This window comes from Malus domestica, chromosome 07 (genome assembly GCF_042453785.1).
Source record: "Malus domestica chromosome 07, GDT2T_hap1".
NCBI classification, from domain to species: domain Eukaryota; kingdom Viridiplantae; phylum Streptophyta; class Magnoliopsida; order Rosales; family Rosaceae; genus Malus; species Malus domestica.
The window spans coordinates 34,573,716-34,593,412 of record NC_091667.1 but is presented as its reverse complement, the minus strand read 5'-3'; the positions used below and the strand labels follow the sequence as shown (position 1 = coordinate 34,593,412).

General features: G+C 36.3%; 3 protein-coding genes across 9 annotated transcripts; 2 read left to right on the top strand and 1 right to left on the bottom strand.

Moving 5' to 3' along the window:
• Nucleotides 1-3,787: 3,787 nt before the first annotated feature.
• Nucleotides 3,788-6,942, bottom strand: LOC103439799 (probable receptor-like protein kinase At5g24010). Its single transcript, XM_008378414.4, has one exon. The coding sequence runs from the start codon at nucleotides 6,581-6,583 to the stop codon at nucleotides 4,118-4,120; it is 2,466 nt and encodes an 821-aa protein (XP_008376636.1). The 5' UTR covers nucleotides 6,584-6,942; the 3' UTR covers nucleotides 3,788-4,117.
• A 2,035-nt stretch (nucleotides 6,943-8,977) lies between these two features.
• On the top strand, nucleotides 8,978-11,631 carry LOC103439800 (uncharacterized). 7 transcript variants are annotated; one of them, XM_070825502.1, is made up of 6 exons: nucleotides 8,978-9,137; nucleotides 9,322-9,425; nucleotides 10,271-10,344; nucleotides 10,475-10,564; nucleotides 10,642-11,068; nucleotides 11,179-11,631. In XM_070825502.1, the coding sequence occupies exon 5, from the start codon at nucleotides 10,666-10,668 to the stop codon at nucleotides 10,915-10,917; it is 252 nt and encodes an 83-aa protein (XP_070681603.1). In that variant the 5' UTR covers nucleotides 8,978-9,137; nucleotides 9,322-9,425; nucleotides 10,271-10,344; nucleotides 10,475-10,564; nucleotides 10,642-10,665; the 3' UTR covers nucleotides 10,918-11,068; nucleotides 11,179-11,631. The 7 variants fall into 7 exon arrangements, 6 of the variants coding, with proteins under 6 accessions (XP_070681603.1, XP_070681602.1, XP_008376638.2 ...); XM_070825501.1 differs by having other exon boundaries at nucleotides 10,631-11,068; XM_008378416.4 differs by having other exon boundaries at nucleotides 10,438-10,564.
• A 2,036-nt stretch (nucleotides 11,632-13,667) lies between these two features.
• LOC103439802 (ferric reduction oxidase 4-like) lies at nucleotides 13,668-19,229 on the top strand. Its single transcript, XM_008378419.4, has 7 exons — nucleotides 13,668-13,967; nucleotides 14,073-14,178; nucleotides 14,265-14,462; nucleotides 14,631-14,865; nucleotides 16,971-17,298; nucleotides 17,671-18,597; nucleotides 18,776-19,229. The coding sequence occupies exons 1-7, from the start codon at nucleotides 13,811-13,813 to the stop codon at nucleotides 18,913-18,915; spliced, it is 2,091 nt and encodes a 696-aa protein (XP_008376641.2). The 5' UTR covers nucleotides 13,668-13,810; the 3' UTR covers nucleotides 18,916-19,229.
• Nucleotides 19,230-19,697: the final 468 nt, after the last annotated feature.

The following is a 19,697-nucleotide window of genomic DNA, read 5'->3' as shown; positions in this document are numbered from 1 at the left end:
TCATGTTGAGAAGCAAATAGGAGAAGAGAGAGGAAGGAGCTACTGCCGAAAGCTCTTGAGTTTGGTTTTGACTCTTGAGGCAGAGAGCTGCACTCTTCGTGTTGAGAAGCTGAGAGAGTAAAGAGCTACTGCCGAAAGCTCTCTCAAATCTTCGAAGCTCGACCCATATCTTTCTCTTTCCTCTCTGAAGCTTTCTCTGAATTAGGGTTCGAATGAGGATTTATAAATTAGGAATTTACGATTTAGAGCTTTTGATTGTTTTGATTTGGATTTGGATTTCTTGATTAATTTTCTGGGGATTTCTGGATTAATTTTATGTGGATTTGGTTGATTTGGATTTATGGATTTCCATGGTCAATTTCTCCTTTGCATGTTCGATTTCTTTTCTGCTTTGCATGCTTAATATGCAGGTTTGAATCTTTTCTGCTTTGCGTGCTCGATCTGCAGGTTTGAATTGAATTTAATTTAATTTATCAGCTTCTTCCATTAACAAGAAGCCAAATGTTTTTTGAATTGAAAACCGAAACCATACCGAAATCCCAAAAATATTTCGGGAATCCCGAAATTCGGGAATACCGAAATTTCGGTTTGGGATCGGGATTCGGATTTTCATCCCAAAAAGGATCGGTTTGGGATTCGGGATACCATTTTTGGAACGGGATCCCATACCGATCCAGCCCTAGCTGGGACGACGCAGCCTCGGCTGCCTTTCTGACGACGGAGCCACGACGATTTTTCGATAATATCGCGATATTTTGACGATAATGAGACGGATACGTGGGAAAATATCGGTGTCTCTGAAAAACGATAATATCGCTGATATTATCGATATTTTAGTCATTATTGTAACAGGTCGTCTTCAAAGTGAAATGCTAGTTTTGTAGGCCATAAGTGTCGCATCACTCTTTTTGTATATCAAGTCGAGGATACCCAAAGAATAAATTGTAGCAATTGTCTCTTAATTTTAATTAAATTGAAACAATGATTATTCAACTAAAATTCATTATTATTGGTCCATCAACTCATCAAAATATGTAGTTATGGACATTCACCTCTCCCAGACCCTGCGTAAAGCGGGAGCCTTGTGCACTGGGTACGACCTTAAGTTATGTTGGAATGACTATTGCTACAATTGGGGTCCCTCAACTCATCAAAACATGTAGATTGGTGGTCCATTTCGTCAACTTAGTCAGAATTTTGTCAAAATGAGTTATGTTGGAAGGGTTATTGCTACAATTGGGTTAAAGTTGAGGGACCATTGCTCCAATTGGGTTAAAGTTGAGAGACCATTTCTCCAGTTGAATTAAAGTTAAGGGACCAATAGTAATTGATTTTTATTAGCACTCTACACGTTGTTAATACAGCCCATATGAAAAATTAAGACTCCTTAGAACTCGATTTTAATCTCATTTTGCTCCTTGTAACTCAAAGTCACTACTTTAATCCCTGAAACTCAAAATTCGTTTCACTTTACCCTCTAGAACTTGATTTTGATCCCAGTTTGCCCATGAAACTTGAAAGCCATCTCTATAAAACTCAAAAATTCCCCCCACATTGCCTTAAATCTATCTTATGTGGAATTGATTTAGGTAAGACATGCCCATGCTAATCAATTTTTTTTTTTTTTTCATTTCTTCAATTTCTTTTAAAATTAATATTCTCTGATTGTCGAATGTTGATGCATAATGGAAATTTATAATCAAATTTATTGCACATATATGTTTTAGAAGACGGCCTATAAGTTTTAGGGAGGAGAGAACCCACAAGTCAAAGTGGAACGAATTTTGAGTTTCAGAGAGTAAAGTGATGACTTTTAAGCTACAGGAGGCAAAGTGAGACTAACAAAAAGTTCAAGGAGACATAGCTGAAAATAAGCAAAAAATTAAGGGAATTGTTATTGGCACTTCAAAAATCTCATTCTACACTCAAAACTTTCTATATTTGGAAAGAAAAATACACTTGTGAGGAGCGTAGAATGAGATTTTTGGAGTGCCAATGACACTTCCCAAAATTAATAATAATTTGTGAATCAAATATGAAAAAACCCTAAAAGCACAAACACGTTGATGAAAAAAAAAATATTAATTTTGACAAACTACACATAAAATTAAGTTCCGGTTCCCCGTTCATTCGTTGCTTTCGGCATTCAAGAAATTATTTGAATGATGGAATATAAAATTGACTTTCTGCAAAGCCATGCTCTAATTGAAGTCGAAGAAATAGGAAGAAAAATGGAGAATGTTGTAAAATTTCCAACTATAATTAAATGTATTATCATTATGGATGTTTGATGATGAAGAAAGTCAATATTTCTTGGCAGGTTGAAATTGGAGCAATGCCATTAGACATATAACCTTTGAATGGGATTTGGAATTGGGTTATAATCTTTCACAAAATGATGCATGTCGCCCCCACAAGGTAACGATATGCCCCTTTCCCAGCTGATACAATTTCTGTCTTGGCTTGCTTCACCTGCAAGCAACAACCCAACAAAAACATCACACGTACAATTGTACATAACAAAGTTAATTAACTAAGGACACTTGATAATTATTTCGCCCGTGCATGCAGTACACGAACGCATGCATGCACGCAAGCGATAGATCATAGAAATAGAGGGACATGTACGGCGGTATGGAAGACACCGCCGAGGCCCATCCTTGAAGATCTTGTTGGTCTTAAGAACCGAGTTGTACTTAAAGCGGAGGAATCGAATTCTTCAAGGACGAAGGAATCGATGGTGCCATTTCTTTCTTGCTAAACTTAAAGAGAAAGAACGTGTTCGTGGCTCTTTATTTTTGTGTGTTCATGTATGCAACTACTCAAACCAATAGGATCATCTTCGGATCCTTTTGATACGAATTATGTGGATCCGTGAATTATGATCGTTCATTGTATATCGTACGGTCAATTTTTATCAGATACTGTTTGTGTTTAATTTTGAATAAAAATATTTAAAATGATTTATAACCGCAAAATGTACAATGAATTGACTTGATTCACGGATTCTCAAGATCCTCACAAAAATAATCCGGTAAGGACCCGGATTCCTACTCTAATCGGTTTTGTACTTAAACGGAGGGTTGTATTTCGGAGACGAAACAGACCCCGGAAGTTTGAGAAAATTACGGAGTTGGCAAGAATCTTTGAGTTGTGAATCTTTTGGGTGAATTGGTTGGAGTCGTGGTGGTCCTATGTGCAAAAATACCCACTATTTATTATAATTACCGTAATGCCCTTGTCCTTCCCGTGAACCAGATTTTCACCTTGGCAACAAAATTTGGCATCCAATGTCGTTTTATCAAAGTTTTCAACTTGGATGATGATAGGTCAATCAATATTTTTATGGACCATATCCTTGTGTTTTGTTGAGGATGATTCATATCTAATTCACGTGAAAGTTGCAAAATGATAATTACTTCGATACTTAGTTGAGTGCTTTGTTTGTATATGCTTTGTTGAGGAATATATCATGTCCAATTCACGTGAATATTGCAATATGATAATCAAGTTCAATACTTAATTGAGTGATTTGTTTGACGTTTATTGTCACATGAGATTACAAACTCAGCATGAATGATGCCGAAACCATAATTAAGTTCGATACTTAGTTGAATGACATGATTTTCCACTATCTCTCTCACACCATACATTGGTACTTGGTATTTGCTCAAGCAAATCTAATGCATTACTGAAGACATTGTAGTGCAGAACGGCTGGCTAGCCAGCTAGAAACAAATACATTATTTCTTACACTTCAGACAGCAAACGCCGACGACTCACTTAGTGAGATAAGGTTTTGTTGTTGTTTATTTCAGATAGCAAACATGAGGAGCTTCTGTAATTCCTTCACTTGCATACATTATACAGCAGTAGAATAGAAAAAGATAAATACTACAACATCTCGACGCGAGGAAGATAGAGCTCAGAAATTCATTACAAAGTTGCGTGGATAATAATCGTGGTAAGAGAAATGAGAAAAGAATAAACAGTGGAAGGAGGGAGAACCTTAGAAAGATGTATACCTGTATGACTTGTCACAGTGGTAGTTGTAAGGTGATCTTGTAAAATTCTTGTATGGTACTATGATCAATATATTGGTGCACAAGCACGGAAGTTATCTGCCATCGTTGGTCATCAATTGAGAAAAAACTAGGCTTGTGTTAATCTCCGAACTACCATTACCATCATTTCCCTCTGTTCTTACATTGGTAGACGGATCTCCAGGAACGATGCTGTTCGTTAGAGGCTCGTTGATATCGCAGCCTTGAGGCTGTTCTCCACGCGGTCGAGATTCCTGAAGCTGAAGCGCGTATTCTAAATTCCATAATACATCACCCATGGTTGGCCTATCCGCACCATATTCAGCCAAACATTTCTCTGCCGTTTCTCCAAACTTTTTCAAAGAGCTTGGTTTGATCTTCCCAACAAGGTGGCGATCAATAATTTTCTCGAGCATGCCCTTTTTCTGCCATTCCAATGCCCATTCACCTAGATTCACCTGCTCCCTGTCAACTGAGGGATCCACAGCAGGTCTCGCGCAAAGAACCTCAAAGAGCACAACCCCAAATGAATACACATCTGACTTATCAGTAAGCTGCTGCCTCCGGAAATACTCAGGATCAAGATACCCGAAACTACCTTTCACAGCGGTACTTACATGGGTTTCACTGAGACACGGACCTGATCTTGAAAGACCAAAATCAGCCACCTTAGGTACATAATTCTCATCAAGCAAAATGTTAGTTGATTTAATGTCACGGTGGATGATTCCTTGAGCAAAACCTGTATGAAGGTAGTGAAGACCTCTTGCTGATCCAATGCATATTTCAAGCCGTTGCTTCCAGGATAAAGGTGGAAACCCAGAACCATACAAATGTTTCTTCAACGGCCCCTTTTCCACGTATTCGTAAACTAGGATCATTTCAGACTGTTCTTCACAATACCCAACAAGTGATACAAGGTGGTGGTGGCGAATTTGGGACAAAACCGTGATTTCAGTCTGGAATTCTGGAAGGCCCTGCCTAGATCCAGGCACACCTCTCTTCACGGCAACCTTTGTGTTGTCCTTCAGGACCCCTTTGTAAACCATGCCAAAACCACCAGAGCCTACAATTAGACTTTTATCGAAATTGTTTGTCGCCAACTGTAATTCAGCAAAAGAGATTTTCAGGAAATGATATCCATTTGTGCCTGGAGACACAAGTGTAGTCCTTTCAGACGTTCTACTGTTTGAACTACCTCCATATACATGTAAAGGTGTCCAAACGGCACTTTCTGCAGGTTGGGGTTTCAGTTTCTTCTTCCTGCGTTTCAAAGCAAGCAGAAATACACCAATTGCAAAACACAGAACAACAAAGCCTCCAACAACTGTGGCCACCAAAATCCATATACTTCTCTTCTTACGCCCAGTTCCAGCCCGTAAATTGGAAGCATTCACCATTTTCATGATCTCCGCCCCATTCAATATAGCATTAATCCTCATGGAACCACTCAGATCAGAAGGACCAACACTGATATCTATCATCCCCGAACTATCTGAATCCACAACAAAATCAATATAGACAGGAGATGCAAGCACGTTGGTTGCCAGCACTGATAGATCAACATCTCTATACGCAGCATACCCGTTGATATACACATTAAAGTACAACAAGTTAAGTGCAGGACTAACAATGTCACAGAAGTGCAACCTAACCAAATGCCCGGAATTCGTATTAACGGGAAATTTCCATGTGAGATTAAACTTTGCACCTGTAATTGCCTTATCCGTATTCATCTCCTGGGCAGTCATGTATACATTATCCGGGGCAATCTCTCGAGTTGCACCGCCCCCCTGATAATTCGGAGTATGCGTGGTGGAAGCGCGCTTCGCAGCCGATTTCAGAACAAGATAATCGACATCAGGGACCCAATCCCTCCACAAAGTATCATTAAAAGGTGTCAATTTCGAACCTCCAACATTAATCCTATAAAGGGTCTCTAAAACTTGTGAAGAAAGATTCTTGTATTCCACAACATTCGCACCCACCAATTTAGCACCGTAATCAAGAACAAGATCCTCAGGAGCTGTAAAAACTTCAATTGCATTTACATAGCAAAACCCAGAATCGCCCACAGGCGCAAACACAATTTCAACCACATCTGCATCAATTCTCATCACAAACTCTCTAATCACAGAGTCCCTAACATGTAATTCTCTCAACAGAACAAACCCATCAACTGAAACGCTAAAGTTTGCAGCTTTCAAGTCAAAACCCTGAGCTACAAACGGCGAGAAGTGAAAACGTACCAAGTGGGTCCCGGATTTCTTGATGCTGAAGGTGTAGCTCGAAGCCCTGGTGAAAACTCTGGCCGTGCGGTAGAGGGCGGGCGAACTCGGAGGTGGGTTTCGGTCGGTGAGCGAAATGGATCCCGCCGCTCCGGGTTCGTAAGGGTCCGCCGAGAAGACCCTGTTGAAGACGGAGGCGTTGGAGGGTGAGCCGCAGTTGATGAGGTAGTTATCGGAGGGAGTGAAGGAGGCCGAGAAGTGGAGGAGAGAGAGCAGGGTTAGAGAGAGAAAGTGGAGGTTAACGGCGTCCATGGAAGGTGGCTGGAGCTCATGCGAGAGTGAGGATGAGTTGGAGGAACAGAGTCACAGTGGAGTCTGACTAAAGTGGAAGTGTGACACGAATGGAGGCCTTCTGTTTGAAAATGTTTATATTATATTCAAGATTTTTCCGGACCTAACTGGATGACATGTTTTCTTCTCTTTTGACATTTTTGGCCAAAGTGGGTACAAGAATTACAGGACTTCCAGAATCCGGCAGGAATGCTGATGAGCTGCATTTTGCTGAATAATGCCAAAGGGCCCCATAAAAACTCTGTGCTTATAGATCGCACGAGTGGTTAAATAAAGACAATATCTATGCTTTAGCGGTGGACAATGGCCCGTCTCTCAGAAACTTTAACCATATATTCTTTTTCTCATGATTTAACATAGCAATGCTGCGATTTTCAAAACAAATTTTTATGTTGTACTTAAATTTTTCTGTTTAAAATCTTTGATGAGAAAACTTGCGAGATTCTACCGTGTAACCGAAACAACATCCAATTTTTTCTGCTATCACGTGATATGCATAAATTTGAGTGTTATGGATAGAGATTAGAGAGCAAGATGTGCTCCAAAGTCAACAAATAATAGAGAGTTAATTAAAAACAGCTTAGATCCAAGGCATTGAAAAGCATTGATGCATGCCAGCTCAATGGAGATGGTGTGTTACGTTAGTGTATTTTTCACCATTGCCTAAAGTCCCTACCTTTCGTATGCTTAATAAAAGTATTTCTTTTAGGTCCATAGAAATTAAGGTGTGAAAAAATACACCGCACGCGTCCTAATATAGGACTAGGATCATCTGGATGTTTTAGTTTTTTATCCCCTGCAATACTGTGCAAGGGTTCTTGTTCATCCAACAAGATCTGAGAAAAATTAAAGATGTGGCAATCCTTTAGCTGTCAGATATTGTTGGATGGACAAGATCAAAATCTTCATAGTTTGCGCACGGAAAAAAACGCTCATTATTTTTCAAAATATACTTTAAAACAATAATAATATTTAAAATAAGTAAAATTAAAAAAAAAAGTATAATAATAATAATAAATAAATAATTCAATTGTCACATGCACGCATGTGACAAAAGATTAGTATATCTATAAAGCCAAAAGACAAAAATGGTTGATCATTCATAATTTCAAAAAATACCCCTCTCTAATTAGGACAATTTAATTTAAAAAAAAAAATCTAAACTAACGGAATAAAACTACCCACGTAATAGGCAACTTTTCCTTTTAATTTTTTTAAATAAAAATATGAAAAAATATTTAAAACAAAAATAAAAAAATAACATCTGAAAAAGTAAATTACCGCACGCGTGAATGTTTAACAAGATGCTAGTGTGCTAACTAAAAAAGTTTCCAAATTTCGAACGTTATTCAATCACAGAGTGATTGGTGGTGGACCAAATTGTTGAAATTTGGATTGAGGTTGGTGGGTTGAAGTCGTTTTCTTAAGGACATTTCAATTCATAAATTGACACCTCTCACAAATAGAGCATCAAAATTTGGCTTTGCCTTACAAATTATCATTAATTTACAAAGAAAAAAAACTTGCTTAAAAGTACTAATTATAATTTTATAAGATCACAATAACACAACTATTGCTCCTTAGATGATGTCAATCATCACTAGAGACTGTTTTGGCCACATTTTGTATTGTGCCAATATAGTTTTACTTAATTTAACTCGTTTTTCTCATTACATTAGAAATACTTATTCATATTTTGAGAAATCACCCAATATCCTTAAAGGATACTTATACATAATTTTCAATTCGTCATATAAAACAAAATCTTAACCGATTTGTCATATTAATTCTTTTGAAATCATCATTGGTTATCTCACTCTAACTCTGTTAAGTTTTAAATTCAAAATAAGTCATGTGATTATGTTTAGGGCTATTTCAGACTTTTTGAGCATCTTTTCACAAGTTTTTTTATTTTTATTTTATATTAAATACAAGATATATTTACATTAGGATAGGAGAATATATTGGTTTGGGACTTTTGACCCCCTTTTTATAAGTTATCTACTTCTCTTTGGTATGAACCAAACGATTTTGGCTAGTAGACAAAATATGTCGCATTCGTTTTAAATTTTTTTTATGACATTAGGCTCACTTCAATGCCGTTAATCATGTTAGAATTGAAATGTCCGAAATACCTTTGAAATTTCATAACATGACTTATTTTGGAAGAAAAATATTATGAAGTTAGGATGAGATGACAAAATAATAATTTCGAAAAATTAATATAATAAATCAGTTAAATTATAGTTCATATAACAAATTGAAAAAAAAAACGTACAAGTTCATGTGTCTTTCAAAAATTTTCTATTTTACTTATTAATCACAACGACGTCGTTTATCTTATGCTGTTCTACTTCTATGACTCCTACATTCGCACCCGGAGCATCAGCCCAGCTTCCCTGCGCCGCATCCTATCTCGCCATATGATAATCTTCGACTCTCTCTCTCTGCGACGGCCGGCCGGCCGGATTGCTTTTGATAACTCCCGCAGGATTGCTTTGGATAACTCCCGCAGGTACCAAATTCTCTCAAAAAGTATCAATCTTTTAAATTTCCGATGCTGTACATAGGGGTTCGTCTCAGATCAATGTGTAATTTAGCTTCCCTTACCTGGTAATCTCCAAAATCTTGTAATTAGGGTTTCATATCAGGTCAACTAAAGGGGCTCTTACTGTTATTATAAATTTATTTACTTGCAGGTGCACGAAGCGTGACTCTGGTAAATTCCCGAAGATTCTTATATACTTGTTGAGTGCTGGAACTTGAAGTTGAACTGTCATCATATTCCCCTTTCACTGCAATGGTAAATTTATTTTCCAAGCCTTTTTATTTTTCTTAAACTTTTGCAGCCTGTATGTTTAGAAACCATTTTCCTGTTGAGATATGTAACGTATGATTATATGGTAAATTTACGATGCATGGACACGGTGGTATCCCTCGTATCCCCATGTCATGTCGTGTCATATCCCCGTATCTGTGTCTGTGTCCATGCATCGTAGGTTTTCTGTACTTGTGCTGATTGTTTCTGCCTTTTGGTTATTGCATTGTTGGATTTTTTAGTCTTGGTAGTTGTTAGAGCTGGAAATTGAACCTTTGAGAGGGATGGAGGGAGGGAAAGAGAGGGGGTAATTTGATGAATTGAAAAAGACTGTTTCTTTACGCTCTTGCAAGCTCTATCAAATGCAAGGCTACTTAAATGCAAAGGATTTGTCCATCTTTTTATTTCCCGTGGTACCTGCTATTTGATATGTCTTGGTGATTGTGTATGTTTGTGTGGGTTGGGGGAGATATGTATCTTTGAAGCCCCTGTTTGGGGCTACTTATGGTGATTGGTGACTCTGAAAATGGCCCTTGATTTTGTCGTTTTCTGTATGAACTGTAGACCTGAATTATGGGCCATTAGACCACTCAAAGGTGATAGGATTTTTGTATCTGCGTAACCAAGGTTTTTGCTTTGGCACTTTTTATGGCCTGAACAAATCTTTTGCACGGGAGTCTCCTTGAAAGAGATTGCTTTATGAAGTAAAAAGAGAATATAAAGTGATTACTTATTGTCCCATTATTGAAAACCATTGGTATGAACATACTATACAATCTGATCTACCTGCTGAAGTACAGCGTTACGGAATGTGGTGATGACTAATGCAGGATCCTAATGGTTCTTTTGATGAAAAGAGTGAAAGTAGAATCTACATTGGTAACCTTGATCTGAGAATAACGGAGTAAGTAAACCTTTGGAGTTGAATCTTTGTTGCTCTAGTCTAGTACTATGAGGTTATGATACTTCATATAGATCCTGCTCTTGCATTTTCCAGGGCTGCTCTAATTAAGATGTTTTCTCCGTTTGGGAAGATTATAACCGAGGACTTTCTGTGGCACACACGTGGCCGAAAGCGCGGAGAGCCACGGGGTTTTGCTTTCATCTAGTATAGCAGCAAAGAGGTAAGTCAGTCGATTGTTTTTCTATCAGTTATGTTTTCAAGCAATTCCTGATTTCCACAGTTAAAGTGAGCATGCAGGAAGCAAGATTGGCCAAGGAGAAGATGCATGGGAGACTAGCATGTGGACGCCCGCTGGTTGTCCGCGTTTCCAGTGACAAGTACTTGGTAGAACCAGCAGAGAATTCTTCCAAAGGAGTGGGCGAGGCCACCAAAACGAGCGCTTCTGGCACTAGTTCAGGACAGATGAGCCGGAGCTCCAAAATTACAGCAATCAAGAACAAATTGAAGGCTCTGGAGGAGGAGGGCTACAGCGCCAAGAAGCAGAAGCAAGAAGCCGACACATCTTTGCAATAAGAATGTTGCTTCCATCGATAAATCTGCTCAATTCCAAGTTGTAATCTTCCTACACTTGGCCCGGTTGAACATAATAGTGACAGTACAGTTGATTCAGTTTGGGATTTACAAAACTATCCCAGCTTTTGGAGTTATTTTACTGATTCAGCGGGTATAATTCAATCAAACCACCTATCTGAATCATTTCTATGTTGGTCTACCTTCAGTTCTAGCATGCGTTTTGAAACGATATGCTTTTACATGGGGCGTTCTTTGCAACAGGTATTCTTTGCAGTGTTGGGGGGTAGCGGGAGCGTATGGAATGTCATCAACACCGCGCCTGGTATCTTTTTCCTTGCTCTAGTTCAAGTAACCCTCCATCTTGCCATGGTACTTGGATTGGGAAGGCTACTTCGGTTAGTTCAAATAATCGTCCAATGTCGGAGGGCCAACGACAGCAGCGGAATGGCGAGGTCCAAAGGATGGGATTCGTTGGTTGTTCCTGCAATCCTTGCGGGCAATTTTGGAGTTGCCATTGCAACACTTCTTGGCAGTGGTTTTGGAATGATAGTCCTCAGACACTTGCAGAAAATTTGGTTTACATATTATTACTGTGTCATCTCGGCATTAGGGCGAGCTTTGGCACCATAAAAAGGTTACTCTTTTGTGATTAAAAGGTTACATATTTGAATCCTAGAAATAACCTCTTTGCAAAGCAAAAAATAAGATTGTGTACTATACTGTTTGGTACGTGGGACGGGACGGAAAAACTGTGGAACGGGTTGTCCCATGGGACGAAATTTGGTTGATTTTTCGTTCCACCTCTTCTCCCTGGAACGACCTGTTCCACATCTGTGGAACACAAATTTATAACATTTTATGACAAAATTTCTCTTTATCTTTTTCAATATTTACATCATCTGTTCCGTCCTGTTTCGTCTCATCCCGTCCCATCCTGTTCCGTCCCGTCCCGTCCCATCTTGTTCCGTCCCGTCTGCGTACCAAACGGTAAAGGTCTTCTTATTTTTTTTTTCTCTCTCGCAAAATAGGAAGCCTTATTAACTTGGAATCATCTATTTGACATTGCATAATATATTTGGTCATTTATTTTTTTATTTTCATCCAAACAGGAAAATCTTTGAGCTTAGGAATAATTAATTAATTAGTAATGAATGTTGACCAACAAAATATGGATAAAGCATTCCGACAATTAATTAAGGGAAGTGTTATTAGCACTCTAAAAATCTCATTTTACACTCCTAACAAGTGTATTTTTCTTTCCAAATATAGAAAGTTTGGAATGTAGAATGAGATTTTTGAAGTGTCAATAACAATTCTCTTAATTAAACATGGAATAAAATGAATTGAATAATGATATGGAAGTTGAATTTTTAAATTAATTATGTAAATCTAATAATGTGATAACTGATGATTGGATTATAAATTAAGTATTGATTGACATATTTTTTTTATTTTACAAATTTGATTTAAAATTTTAATCTCTAACATTACTCAAATAATAATTATTTGATGTGACAATCACATTTTTACATGGTATTATCAGTCTAGCAACGTTGTAATACGTGTATCTGTTTATCATATCCAAAAAACATGATTAATGTACTGATCTTGTGTTTATGTCAACTATTATGGTGTACGACCTGTACTACACGGCTCGAATGCAGCCATTGTCAACCGTACTTTCATTACCCCACAAAAAAAGTCTACTCTTCTCTCTAATCTAGTAATGTTGCATGTGGCATATTCCATATGGTCATACAGAAACCAGGATATAATTGAAATTTTAATATTCAAATTAATTTATGGCCGCTGGATAATATTTCATTTTCAGTTTTTTTTTAAAACTGAAAATTGAAATCTTATTTGATAACTAATTTTAATTTTAAAAAAAAAAAGAAAAAGAAAAAAGAAAACCGCAACCAAAAAGTGAAAAACGAAATAGTATGTATCAAATTGGTTTTGAATCTCCCTTGGTTTAAATAATTATGTTTTTATTTGTCAAACATTTTTGTTATACAACGATATATTTATACTCTAAGGGAGTGAATGAATAAATTAGTTGCAAACTCAATATTTTCATGATTCGAACCTAAACTTCTAACTTATAAGTGAAGAGGAACACAAACGAGATAATAAAGAGCACGTGTAGCTGTTGGGTTTCATAAGGGGACAATGTCTCTGATACCATGAAGGAAGTTGAGATCCGACTATAAAACCAATTAGCAATACAAAAAGTAGCCAAATTTACTTATAAACTCATGCAATGTCCATTCTTCCACCAATCTGAGATTCATTCTCCGAAAAAAAATTAAGTAATTATGTTCACATCATACCTTTTCGAGGTTTGGAAATTAGAGTCCAAAAGCATTTTATATGGAAAAGTTATTAAATTATTGAATTATGAGTGATAACTGTTATTCACATTTAAAAAAGAAATTATCACGAGTTCTTCATAATACACTCGAAATTAACTAATAAGTACTCTCGTGTTAAAATTTTCATTACATCATTATGCACTCTTCATCACTTGAATTTATCTAATAATTCTTCTCATATTAATCCCAATGTGCATTCCTAAAATACTTACATTTCACTTGAATTGATTTATTAGTAGCTCAAAGTCCACTCTCGCAATAATTGGATTGACAAAATTAAAAGTAGCGTATGATGACGCTTTTGGAGTGTGAATAACACCATCTGATATCGTCAGGTAACACGTTTATCAAGGAGTTGTAAATGGGCATGACAAATGCCTCTCTCCTCAACCCTAATGTACGATTAACCCTCGCCTATAAATTGCAAATCTCATAGTTGCACTGTTGCACTTGCACAGCAGAAGATTGTATATTTCTGAATAGCTAGCTTCTCATTGACACTCCTCTCAAACAGAAGGATGAGCAACCGGACAGTGTCAATTTTAAGATTGATTTTCCTTGTGGTGTTTCTTGGATGGCTTGTGATTTGGATTATGATGCCTACAAAAACCTACAAAAATGGCTGGATGCCCAACTTACAAAGCAAGCTCAATTCTACATATTTTGGAGAACAAGGTTTTGTTTGTTCCTTAATTACAGTTGCTTGCTTAATCAATTTAATTAAGGTTCATATTATGCTTAAAATATAACCTTGTGTTGTGTCATACTAATTAATTGCAGGGGTTAATCTTCTGCTCTTCTCATTCCCAGTGATGTTAATAGCAGCTTTAAGCTGTGTTTATCTCCATCTCCAAAAGAAATCAATTAGGTCACCATCGTCCACAAGGTTTTTACACTATAATACAACTTCTATACAAATTAACACATGATAATTCTGTTAATATGCTCATCGACCATCGTTGACTGGTGCAGTACTACTACCACCGGTGTCAAGACAAATCGATTAGCATTTTGGAGACGTCCAGTGGTTGTGAAGGCTCCTCTGGGAATTGTCACTGCAATAGAGCTCGCTTTTGGACTCATGTTTGTTTCACTCTTGGTCTGGTCTCTTGCCAATTACTTATATGTCAGCTTCGGCCAACTCCATATGCATATGCCTGGCGAGAAAGTGTAAGCATGTATAAATACATATACTTATACATATATATACATACATACATACATATATGTATGTATCCTTTCTTAAATGCTTTTTAAAAGAATGATATGATCACTTGATTTTTTTCTCTTGATTTTAGTCAATTAAATTCATGTTAATTAATAGTGATTATATGACAGGTGGGAAGCGAAGTTTCGAAGTGTGTCATTGAGATTAGGTTACATTGGGAACATTTGCTGGGCACTTCTCTTCTTCCCTGTAACTCGAGGATCTTCGATTTTACCTCTCTTCGGGCTGACATCCGAGTCAAGTATTAAGTATCATATTTGGCTCGGCCATCTCTCGATGATCCTCTTTGCTGCACATACCGTAGGGTTCGTCATCTACTGGGCCATGACTAATCAGATGGTTCTGGTAATTAACTAAATTCAATCATTTTTTATCTTTAATCAATTCATTCAGTCTTAATTACTCTGGTATATAGCTACTAGCTCTTAGCTTAATTTGGTTGTATTATGCACGCGATTCATGAAAAGTAATCGTCTTGTTTTCTAGTTGTGAGAAGAGAATCTCTAACCTCATTTAGAATTTCAAAAGGGAAGAATTTAAAAGAATTGTGTGGTTCAACTTAAATTCAATATCATGTCTAGGGCAGCAGCGAATCATTATATGAAAACATATGTAGACAACAAGGACAAGAATTAGGGAAGATATCTTTTTGGAATTTTCTCACACGTGATTTCTACACCCTTATTTAGCTCATCATGATGATATGTATCCTAACCAAATGACTTCATGCATGATGATTTATTTTTTAGTTATGTATATAAATTCTTATAAGTAGTAGTGCACATGACTTGTGTTTCCATGGAGAAACACTCATATTCCACTTCTTTCGAATAACGTATATCTATTACAAATGAATTTCACGATCACGGCTATATATTCAACTAGTCGATCGGATATGCAAGTAAATACAACTTCAACTAGATTGATTCATCAGCATGATTAACTCGATCCATATATATATACAAATAGCTGGTATACTAAAAAAATTATAGTTTTCATCATCAATAAACATGACAATAAACTATACTGACTTTTCGTTTCTTTAATCTTTGGATGATATGAGATTCGAAGTTGAAAAAAAATTCATCTCATCTTATCGTGGATGAGAAATATTATTAAATTAATAGCTAGCTGATATTATAATTCACTGGTAGTCTATGACCAAATGCGGCTTGATCAATCCGCATGGTTTCAAAATAATTAGAAAATAATTAGGTTTCCATCCTTATTTTTTCTACTCCATTGATTAAAATTTTATTCATTTTCAAATTTTGATCAAGGTCCTTCGGTTTTAATAAACGCCATTAATTATACAAAAACAAAATATTTACATGTCAAGATAATTAAGTTTCATTTTTAAATAGAGAAGTGTTATTAGCACTCATAAAATCTCATTCTACACTCCTCACAAGTGTATTTTTCTTTCTAATTATAGAAAGTTTGGAGTGCAAAATGAGATTTTTGGAGTGCCAATAACAATTCCCTTTAAATATATTCATTTAGTGTTAGAAACAGTACATTTGATATATTATATTTATGGCTAAACTTTTTATCATACATTTCTATTTCTAGTTTGTACCCATTTTTAATTTGCAACCATTTTTTAAATTGTACCAATTTTCTTTTAAATTTTAATTTGTACCCATATATTAATTTCTTTTTGTCCCTTATTTTTTCAACTTTTATTTGTACTCATAATTTTTTTAAACTTTTATTTGTACCCATAATTTATTTATAATGTACCTTTTTTTTTTTACAAATGTACCACTTTGTTATATGTAAAATGTATCCCTATTTTTTTTGTAAGTACCATTTTTTATGTAAAATGTACCCATTTTTTAATATAAAATGTATTTATTTTTTTTAATATAAAATGTACCCATTGTTTTCTATATAAAATGTACCCACATTTTTATGTAAGTGTACCAATGTTTTATATATAAAATGTGGCCAAATTTTATTATATAAATGTACTCATTTTATAAAAATAAAAAAAATTCCTTTTTTTTTTATAATCTAGAATGCACCCATAAGCAATTATATATATATCAAAATCCATAAGCAATTTTGAATAATTAAATTGGTAGTGTAAATGAAAGCAAAAACAAAAAAAAAAAAACAGTTGAGTCTTTATTGGTATTATTGCATCTCTTTTATTATTATGTCATTTATGTAGTAGGAGAGAGACTTCAATAAAAAATCTAACACATAAGTTTTGAGTCTATAACAATTAGGGATCAAGGACCGCAGCTAAACTATCCCTAATCTTAATATGCTTTGAGTACTATGAAAAATACGGGCAAGTACACATTGCCGGCGCTCACATACGTTTGTATAGTACAAGAACTACCAGTACTAGCACTCCCTATCCAATTAACTTACTACAAATTTACCTAATTAAGAGGTTGTGGTCAACCCTTTAACATGTGCTGGACGTTAATTAATTGCAGCTGCTTCAGTGGAGCAAAACCTACGTATCAAATGTAGCTGGGGAGATTGCAATTGTGTTGGCAATGGCCATGTGGATCACAAGCATTCCTCGTGTTAGGCGTAAAATGTTTGAACTGTTTTTCTACACTCACCATCTCTATGCACTCTACATCTTCTTCTACGTACTGCATGTTGGTGCTTCCTACTTCTGCATGCTCCTCCCCGGCATCTTCCTCTTCATCGTCGATCGATACTTGAGATTTTTACAATCGTACCAACGAGCCAGGTTAGTCTTAGCTCGTGTTTTACCATGTGGTACCGTTGAGCTCAACTTCGCCAAGACACAAGGTAACTATTCGTCATTAAATATTTTAATATCAACTTTGTAGCTTATTCATATTATAACGCGTGTATTAGTAACGTTTTTAGCTTTAGGCATCATTAAATATGTCGCATTTATACTTGTTACGTGTTTCATGTGTATCTATGTATTCATAATTTCATATTATATGGTAGGTTTAGAAAATATCAGCTATTATACCGTAGCTAGGTTTGGAAAATAGTAATTCTATTGCTCACTCATATTATAACGCATTAGTCTACGTGTCATTGTCATATGTGTTAGGTATTGGTTCATTAATATCATATCCTAAATTTTAAAAATATGAACCGTGTCATTCACCCGTGAATTTATACCATTACTTTTTTGTTTTCTTTTAGGATTGGATTATAATCCCACTAGCATCTTGTTTATAAACGTGCCAAGCATATCCAAGTTGCAATGGCACCCATTTACAGTGACTTCAAACCCTAATATGGAGCCACACAATCTCAGTGTTGTCATCAAGAGTGAAGGCGGTTGGTCTCAAAAACTCTACAAGCAACTCTCTTCAAATGTGAATCAAATCCAAGCTTCTGTCGAAGGACCTTATGGTCCCGTTTCATCTCATTTTCTAAGGCACGAGGCTCTGGTGATGTTCAGTGGAGGGAGTGGAATCACTTCTCTCATTTCCATAATCCGTGAAATTATTTTCCAAACCACCAAACCCGATTCCCATTTGCCACGTGTGCGGCTCATATGTGCCTTCAAGAACACAGATGATCTCTCCATGCTACAACTCTTGCTTCCTATTTATTCAACCCCTTTTGATTTTTCCCTCATAGATTTGCAAATTGAAGCCTATGTCACCAGAGAGACAGAGCAGCCGCCGGCATTGGCTTGGAAGCCCATCCAAACGGTGTCATTTAAGACCGACTCGTTGGACTCACCCATTTCTAGGGTTTTAGGTCCAAACAATTGGCTATGGCTTGGTGCAATAGTGACGTCCTCATTCGTCTTGTTTCTTGTTACTTTGGGACTTACCACTCATTTTTACATTTACCCGATTGACCACAACACTGGTGAAATTTACCACTACTCCTTTACCTGTCTCTGGTACATGTTTCTGGTCTGTTCTTGTATTTTCCTGGTATCTAGTGTAATTCTTCTTTGGTGCAAGAGACAACAAAATGCCTTGGAAGGGAAGCCAATCCAAAATGTGGAAGTACCAACTCATGACATAGAACTTGAAGGCCTTCCACACCATCCTGAAACCCTAATTGCTCAAAAAACCCAGGTGCAGTATGGAACAAGGCCTGATCTCAAGAGTAAGTTAATTAATTGCGCTTCTAGTCTTAATTAGTAACTAATGAGTTATTTGCCACTAATAAGCTTTTTATCCAACTTATTCTGTATCGCTAATTTAACGACCATTTTCATGTCCATGTTCTTGTAACGACACATTTTTGGATAAGTGATAAATTATTGTTTTTGTTTGCAATCCAGAAATTCTGTTGGAGGCCGAGGGATCTGATATTGGAGTGTTGGTGTGTGGGCCAAGGAAGATGAGACATGACGTTGCCAAAATCTGTTCATCTGGTTTGGCAGATAATTTGCACTTCGAGTCCATTAGCTTCGACTGGTGATGCATGCATGCATGCATGCATGCTAGTTTCAGTCTGAAGCCTCTATTATAACGCTCAATAATTGTCATTCATGAGATTTGCTTTCAGCACCTCTGTGTCGTCTTTAAAGATGTGTGAACGTAAAGTGTTTATGGATTTGTAATTTCTTTCTTTTTTTTGGTTGGGTGGAAATAAATAATTGATGTATTATAATTTGTAATCTACATATGCTCGAATTGTACAATGAATGTTAATTACTATGTAGCCATCATCAGCCATGGCACTTGATCATTTGCTGAAAACAATGAGGTATATAATAATGGAATATTCATATATTTGCATGCACTTTCTTAATTACTTACTGGAAATACTGCCGGTACACCAAATGTCATAATACAAGTGGTTGAATACTTAAAAAAAAAATTCAACCTTGTATAATTATGACACTTAGTATAGCAGACTGTTTTTGGCATACTGAAAAATTTCTCCACTCACACATCACATAATCCCTCTAAACCTTGTAATTGTTATTTATGTACTATTTTTTGGCCGGAGTGGCGGGACGAACCTTCATTGTATCAAGTTGTCTTTAGGTTTTGAAGTTTTGTCAATTTCCTGTTATTCCATGGGAACGGGAAGAACGGTCGTTAATCACATGAGCTCTTAGTTAAGTTATTATAAATGAAAATAATTAAAAAGCTATAGTAATTAACTGGAATGTTTTACTATTGCTTACTGAGTGAAGTTATGCATTGGAGAATTCAATAATATATAGCATGTAGTCCAATAACCTAGTTAGTAGA

What these genes read in the sequence shown, in the direction of transcription:
- LOC103439802 (XM_008378419.4), top strand. Translation starts at nt 13,811, where the DNA reads ATGAGCAACCGGACAGTGTCAATTTTAAGATTGATTTTCCTTGTGGTG. An exon ending in TGACTAATCAGATGGTTCTG is followed by an intron (nt 14,866 to 16,970) that starts GTAATTAACTAA and finishes AATTAATTGCAG; the next exon opens with CTGCTTCAGTGGAGCAAAAC. An exon ending in AACAAGGCCTGATCTCAAGA is followed by an intron (nt 18,598 to 18,775) that starts GTAAGTTAATTA and finishes TTTGCAATCCAG; the next exon opens with AAATTCTGTTGGAGGCCGAG.
- LOC103439800 (XM_070825501.1), top strand. Translation starts at nt 10,636, where the DNA reads ATGCAGGAAGCAAGATTGGCCAAGGAGAAGATGCATGGGAGACTAGCA.
- LOC103439799 (XM_008378414.4), bottom strand. Translation starts at nt 6,583, where the DNA reads ATGGACGCCGTTAACCTCCACTTTCTCTCTCTAACCCTGCTCTCTCTC.